The following is an 8,087-nucleotide window of genomic DNA, read 5'->3' on the forward strand; positions in this document are numbered from 1 at the left end:
GACTTATGTAATTCTTGTTAACCAGTTTTGTGTGGATGAGGTTAAAGAGGCACAACTTGGAAAACAAGTGAACAAATAATTTTTCATTGTGCACAAGATGGAATAGTTGTTAGAAGAGTCTTGGGGGGATTCTGGAAATACCTTCAGAAGAAAAATATACTGATCTAAGAGACTAAAACAGCCAAAAAGATAAATTTTTTTATGGTCTTAAAGATTAGAAAGTGACACACACGCACACCACTGCTGAAGTTTCTACTTCTCTTACTGTAAGTGCATCCGTTCTGGCTGGTGGCAGCGTGTCTGTCAAGCAGAAGAGAGGATTTGTTGCCACAGTGGTGAAAAGGTGATCTCTCCACTTTCAGCTCGACACTTTAGCCTCCTTTGATCTGAACAGAAAGAGCTACTTCCCTCTCTCTCTCATTCGTACACACTACAGGTCAACCCTACTTTCTCTGCCTCAGCATTTTTTGGCTTTATGTGACCTAACAGCCATGGTTTGTTGGCAGTTTTAATGAGCTTGGTGTTTAGGTTACCTTTACCTGGAACGCGAGCCACGTGTCTGTCAGCTCCGCTGATATCAGATGTCACTTTTTAACACTCGACCCCGACCCCGTGCACATCCACTAACGTCAAACTTTGGTGTTTTCATAAAGCGGCACTGAAAAGGAACTCAACTGTTCTCACGCCTGCTCTCATGCTGTCAGAGGACACAGTATAGTGTATCTTGCAGATTTATGGTCGAATAATGACTCTGTAGATATGATCTCAAAGGATCAGTGACAATAAGTGCTTTGTGCTTCCTGTCATGTGCTGAGAGCAACATCAATCAAAAGTACAATCAGAAACATCCTGATTTTATGACGCGCTTATCCTTTTATTATCTGAATCCACAATTTAAAGCAGGGATGCCTAAACATTTACCTCTCATTTCTTGGTAGCCCTCGGGCCAAAAGGAAACGCCTCTTTATACCATTGTATTATACTGTTAAGATGCATAAAGGCACAAGGATCAGACGTTACATTACCTGACTGACTTCTTGCGCAAAGTCAGTCTGCCCTCTGGCTAGATCCGGATTTTATAGGATCTGCATCAAATTTTACTCGTAGATCCCATCAAGATCCATGCATTATGTAATTAATGAAAAAGTTAGAAAACAACCTATTTCAAAATGTTGAAGATGTAAGAAAACATTCCTGGATCAGTCCATTTATCTGGATCCGCACCAAAAGTTAATGGGGTCTCTTCTGGGCTGAGACCCATCCTCCATCCAAGTCCTGTGGAAATCCATACAATAGTTTTTGTGTAATTCTGCTGACAGCCCAACAAACCAACCAACTAACGAAAACATGGCAGAAAACATAACCTCCTTAGCGGAGGTAATCAAGGATCCCATATATTTACACAGGCAAATGTTTTTAACTTTGGCCAGAGCCGCTGTCTGTCTGTTTCTAATCGTTATGCTAAATGAAGCTCACCAGCTGCTGAGAGCGAACAAAATGTCAAACTATTTCTTTAACAGCTTCGTGTGACCCTAAGATTTGACTTTATGTTGCTAATTGATGCATATTATCCATTTCAAACTATGCAGCCCCCCGTTGGGCCAGTCAGTAAGAAACATCATCTGTTTGATCACAACTGGGCCATAAAACACCACTGACAACGGATTGATTAAAGTTTTCCTTTTTCATGTTTTTTTAATCTCTTCACAGGAGCAGATTTTGGTGCAGAATGTCAGACTCCCCGCAATTTTACCCCAGCAGCAGCAGGTCTCAAGCATCGACCCCTCAGGCCGGTCTACACACCTGTGAACCCTGTGGGACCTCCTGCCAGCAGATGGCAGAATCACAGGTACTGAGCTGCCTCAGGCCTCAATGTCTTAACATTAACAGATTCTTCTGTGTAATAATGGAAATATAAAATCTGTTCTGACTTTTAAGTCTCATCCAGCTGCTGTCTGTAGTCCAGTATGTACAGACTGTCTCCAGGCTAGATTTCTACCCTTGTTTCTAATCTTTATGCTAAGCTAAGATAACCAGCTGCTGGTTGTATCATCTAGTTCTTCTGCATGTTTCCTAAAAGCGCTCCTTTAACTGTAAGCACTGGTTAACTTACAGAGGTATGTGAGCATGAAAGGCTCAGACTGTTAAACGTGTGGTATGTTTACTATGAGAGAGGAGATTTTGTGGCCTCCGGGGATTCACACTTGGCAGTTTCTTGGTCTCGTTCCCAGCCCTGATTGGATTGTCGACAGTAAGCATACGTGGTAAATTACGTCTTGAATAATTTGTATGTACTGTTTTAATGGTCATACCACAGGCCGATGAAGGCAGGGATGTCTGCTTCACCCAGCATGAGAGCAACACGTTCAGCCTGAGGACTGCAGCTGTGAGCAAGAGCTACAGTGACGATGAGACCCTCGGCTCAGGGTCAGGATCAGCACCAGGACGAGGCCCCGTTGACTCTGACCCTTTCCATTCCTACCAGCGACAGTTCAGCGATGGAGCAGTGGTGGCCGCAGGTCATCTCCAACAGTGCTCGTCGTCCTTCAGCTGTCTGCAGGAGACACACAGCCCCGACAATTGTTCACACAGCTCAAGTGGCGAAGCACCGGCATCCTGGGACCAGTACAACTGCAGCTTTCAGGTTGCTAGCTTCATGGTACACTGATTTTTATCCCCATCAGTTAGTTCAGTTGTTGCTTGGTGCAATAGTTGATGTCAGGAGGGTGCCCACATGTAAGGTTTATTAGAAAGAAAGGGAGCAATAAACAGAGTGGATGACAGAAATGACACCTCCTCACGTCTTCATTCATAGGAAAATTAATTTAAATGCAAATTATAAAGCAGCGACTGTGTACGCAATATTTTTATAATAACAATGTGACAACGTGAAAAGGGTCACACATAGTGATAACCTACAGAGAATGGTACAAAGTATCCTTTAGCATCTTTACGAGACTGCCAGAAAGCTTTTCTAACGTGGTTAAAGGGATAGTTCGGGTCTTCTGATGTGGGGTTATATGACGAACTTATCCCTGGTCAGTGTATTTCCTGCAGTAGATTACACATAAAAGCATTCTAGTCTAGTCCAGTCTAAATTGCTTCTTTTGAACAATTTCTTTTTGCATTCTCATATTTAGAGTCCGTACACAGAACCACCAGCTGTGCCAGTAGAGCCCTCCTGCTTTCTGTCTCAAGGCTACCCATCCTACAGCTCATCGAGCCCTCCGAAGCAGGTTGGTGTGTTTGTGGGCTAAACCGAAGGATATGATGTTTGTGTTACACCCTATGTACGAGCGACAGGTACTGAGGTTATGACTTGATGGTGTCACAGTAATCTAAATGAGCCGAGATACTGTCACCCAGGGATGTTGGGACTATTTTGTCGGAGACACACGTCTTCTTCACGGTTGCGGCCGTGAGTCACTGTGAAGGACCACTGATGAGAGGGCTGATCCATGGGCGCACCTTTCCAACTTGATTTGGGATTCATAAAAGGAAATTTCCGCACTGGCGTGTCACAATCGACTGCTTTTCCATTCATTAATTCCAACTTTATGACACATATACAGTTAGAAACTAAAGTCAGGCAAACCTGTTTTTTCAAGCATCAGAATGAATCATTGTTTTATGGACAACCATGACTCAGTGGCGCCTTACATAACACACAGGCCTTTTATTAGTTTTTAGATTATTCATAGTTTTTATGTGTTTGTGTTCTGCAGGTCTCGTCTAGTCTGTACACTAATCATGAGCAGCCCAAGAGCTCAAAGTATTCTCTATCCACCCAGTCACACCAAGGGGGCACCACACAGACGCTCTTCCCCAAGCCGATTTACTCATACAGGTAACTTCGTATTTCAGCATATTTTTGTGATATATTTGTGTATGTGTACAATTCATATGTGATCGCTATCTTTAGGTTAATCTGATGGCATTGGTTTGTGCTAAAAAAAAACCCCTGTCTAAAAACGTTTCCGTCCTGATTGCAGCATCTTGATCTTCATGGCTCTGAAGAACAGTAAAACTGGAAGCCTGCCGGTCAGCGAGATCTACAGCTTCATGACAGAACACTTCCCCTATTTCAAGGTATCACAGTTAATTTTTTCACCTTCACCTGCTGGAATTAACCCACTGAACCCACTGACACTGACCATGTTTCTGAAGATCTCTAATAAGCCCTGAATCTTTAATTATCCCTCTTTTCGTCCCGTCTCAACCTCTCAGTCATTATTTAGAACATGTGGTCGGTTTGCAGTCTGACAACAGGCTACTAATAACTATAATAATGAGTTGTTTCTTCATTAACTCCTTGTGACACCAAATAATATAAACACTCATCAGAAGCATTGAAGTGCATTAAATGAGAAGTTGGATTTCCCCACGTGGGTCATGATGATGCGCCAATGATGCAGGATGACATTTGTTGAAACTGCTGAATCAACAAGTCACCTGTCAGGCTGTGTAACTTCATGTTTACGCCTCTCCGTTCGTTTGTAAAAAGCAGAACTAAAATGCAAGAATGTTTTATCCTTCTTTCGGACCAAATGAACCCAACTACAGGTGTGAAAACACCCAAAATGTATGCCTCTGTACTGTGACTGCGATTAAGCTATCCAGCTGCAGGGTTTCACCTCTATTTGGGTCATTATGTACATTTTCCAAAGGTTTCCACATAACTACAAATCAAATAAGTTGAGACTCACCTTTGGAAGGAGCTCAAAGACTTGCTGCCATTCATGTTATAGGATGAGATCTATAGATGGCTGCTTTCCAAACAGCTGCCTGTCACATTAAACCCAGGCTGCAGGGCCAGAAAATAGATGAAACAGATGATTAGTGATATACTCGGGGAAGTCGAGGCTTTTTGCAGAAGGCACAAGATGTATCTAAATACTTTCTGACTGTCAGGTATAGAGTTCAGTTCAGTGGACACTTGCTATGGCATGCAGATATCAGGCGTTGCAGATGGTGGAGAAATTATAACATGTCTTGATATTTCCTCCAGGCATGGTTGGGTATCGTGGTTAATGTATTTGGATTTAAGTGAATTTGTAACAACTGTCATAACATTTGGACACTGAAGCACAGTCAGGCGGTGCTTCTGAGAGCCTTTTATAATAAGTGTAAGAATAATAAAGTGCTTTGATAGACGAAGCTTGAACAGGATACTCAGAAGGCAACGTAACAGGAAGACCAAGTCGAGAAAAAGTTCATTCAAGACAAAAGACGCAAAAATGGAAAATGCAAAATTTCGATATAAAAACAAATAAAAGGATAAAATCAGTAAAAATCACGTGTTAATTTATTTCTTCTGCATGTCTCCTTCCCTCTCTGCTTTCAGACAGCTCCTGATGGATGGAAGAACTCTGTGCGTCACAACCTCTCCCTGAACAAGTGCTTTGTGAAGGTGGAGAACAAAAATGGGAACTCGTCCCGTAAAGGCTGCCTGTGGTCTCTCAATCCGGCCAAGGTGGAGAAAATGCAGGATGAGCTGCACAAGTGGCGTCGCAAGGACCCCATCAGCGTTCGCAGGAGCATGGCGAGGCCAGGTGGGTCATGGCTCTGAGAAGACTGATTTCCCCAGGAATTCATTGCAGTATAAGATTAAAAGAGTCAATCAATCTTATTTGATTCAAAACTTTATTTGATACGCACTTTTTTCACAGAATGCCTTGATCGTCTGATGGCAGAGAGGCCAGAGAAGCACAGGTCTTTGCCACCTTACACCACTCCAGCGTTGTTATCCAGACTGACTCCCATCTACAGCACCAGCTCGTCATCTTGCACCCCGGCCCAAGTTCAACCACCCTGCCCATCCATTTGTCGTCCACAATATACCCATATTCAGCCTCAGCAGCCCTGCTACCAGCCTCCCATGGCTGCTCACCCCAGCAACTCGTTTGCCCTGTACTCACCCTGTGGAGAGCCAGCGGCCGGTGGGAGCCTGAACTCACCCATGGCTGGTAAGATGCCGACTCCTTACAACTGTAGCCTGCAGGCTGAGTACACTGTTGGCCAGAGGAGCATGCAGGACTTCCTGATGGAGGGAGACGCCGGTTATGACATCGACACGCTCAACCCCAGTCTGACTGACCTGCAGCTGCAAGGTATGAAAATCAAGTCGAGGCAATATGATTGGTAGAAAACAAGCAGGTTCAGCTTCATCCAACGTCTGCACATAGTTTCATGAGATATCGACAGAAACGTCAGCGTTGACATGATCGGTGAATATTAGCTTTTAAGAAAGATCACAGATATGTAGGCTGGTAACTGAATACAGAGATGTAAAAAAGAATTTAAGGTTACATATTTTGTATTTTGAATTGTCTTTATTCTCTAATCATCTTCAAAAACTGATCATCATCTGATACTTCTTCATTTTCTCAGGTAACTTATGGGAGGAGTTAAGAAAGGACAGCCTGGTTTCTGATCCACAGGTCACCACCACGACACCGTCCTCCGCCTCTGCCCTCCAGGAAGTCCAGACCAGCTGCATGCAGGTCTCGCCTCCTCTTACTGGGCGACGAAAATCAGAGTACGAGGACGAAAACACAGACAGTGAACGAAATGTCGAGCAGAACGGCTGCTTGAATGGGCTGCATCCTGTGGCTTATTCAGGGGTGGAGAGTTTGGCAGGGTATCTGACCTCCTGTACCACATCCATCTCCTTGATGTAAAGACCAGACTCTTTCACTTCCTCTGACCATCCAAGTTCTCTAGTAACCAGAATGGGGAGTGTTACTGCAGGCGACTTCATGCCACAGTATTAGCATTAGCACTCATTAGCATTAAATCCTGTTTTTGATGTAAAAAAAGAGCTCTTGTAAAATATTTTGTTTGCATGATTCAGCACACATTTCTTTTCCTGCATTTATGCAGTTGTGTCTCATTTTGAATTAACGAACGCTATTAAGTTTGATGAAAAAATAATGATTAATATTGTAATTTCATTTCTTATTGAAACCTACGTATATTGTTACATGTATTTTGATTTGAGCTTGTTTTTTTTTACCTTTTAAAAATTGTAATGACAAATTTGACATTATTGTTGTATTTTTTAAATTTTTCAATTCAATTTCAATGACCTATTTTTAAGGGATTAGTTTCTTTGAGCTTTCTCCCACGGTCCAAAGATGTGCACTTTAAATTAAAGCATAGGTGTGTCCATGTGTGAGCCCTGTGATTGGCTGGTGACTATGATAAAGTCCCAACTGCATCGGCTCACCCCTCAGTCAAGAAAAACAGATAAATAGATATCTTCTGCTTCAGCACCTTACCGGCTTATAACCTCAAACTCATGTACAGTTTCCTGGATTACTGTGCACGAGGTTTGTGAGCTGATTTAAGTTTAAAATTTGAATTATTGAATCTGCAGCGTTATAGTGAGTTTCAGCTCTGCACCTTTACTGCTTTGGTTCACTCTCCACACTCTCATGATGTCATCTTCGACTTCAGGGGGCAGCTGTTTTCATCAAAAAAGCTCTAAAAAAGTCCGCTGTACACTACCTGCTAAACACCAAATAGCAGACACAACTAGCTGGTGAACAAAGTGGGGCATTTAGCAGCTAAAGAGCCAGACATTTTGCTCAGGAGTCAGTGAAGACCAAAAACAAAAAGCAGAGCTAAAAGAGAGTGACTGTTGCACATAATGCCCCAAATTAATGCTATCTTGAGATTATTACTAATGTTGCTCTGTAACTGCTTCATATGTAAATATGCCAACAAGTTTGCCATATCAGCTTAAAAGTTAATTATTTGTGACGACTTGTTTCCACTGATGTCTAGTGGCCAAAAAAATCTGTTCTGATTTGCTTTTGTATGTTTCGACATCTTCAAGGTCAATATAGTATTATTATTATTATCATGATTATTATTGTTTTAAAAACAAACCAGTAAGATAACTTATTGTAGATTTTAGCCATGGGCTCGGCAAAGTCAAGAGCTTCATTTGATGTGTAATAAAAGTGCCATCCTGGTGGATGATGATTGGTGGGGTCACAGCAACAGTGCAGTAGGACTGTTGTCACAGAAGATGGCAGCAAAGACAATCAGTGAGCTGCAGCTTGTTCCTCATGAGGAGCTAT

The 8,087-nt window shown here is 42.5% G+C and overlaps 1 protein-coding gene across 1 annotated transcript; it reads left to right on the forward strand.

The window, feature by feature from the left end:
- Nucleotides 1-1,729: 1,729 nt before the first annotated feature.
- Nucleotides 1,730-6,680, forward strand: foxn1 (forkhead box N1; the record flags this gene model as incomplete). Its single annotated transcript, XM_084351040.1, has 8 exons — nucleotides 1,730-1,849; nucleotides 2,318-2,659; nucleotides 3,141-3,236; nucleotides 3,726-3,847; nucleotides 3,993-4,089; nucleotides 5,345-5,552; nucleotides 5,670-6,110; nucleotides 6,391-6,680. The coding sequence occupies 8 exons, from the start codon at nucleotides 1,730-1,732 to the stop codon at nucleotides 6,678-6,680; spliced, it is 1,716 nt and encodes a 571-aa protein (XP_084207166.1).
- Nucleotides 6,681-8,087: the final 1,407 nt, after the last annotated feature.

This window comes from Pagrus pagrus (assembly GCF_965226575.1).
Source record: "Pagrus pagrus genome assembly, chromosome: 4".
In the NCBI taxonomy this organism is placed as follows: domain Eukaryota; kingdom Metazoa; phylum Chordata; class Actinopteri; order Spariformes; family Sparidae; genus Pagrus; species Pagrus pagrus.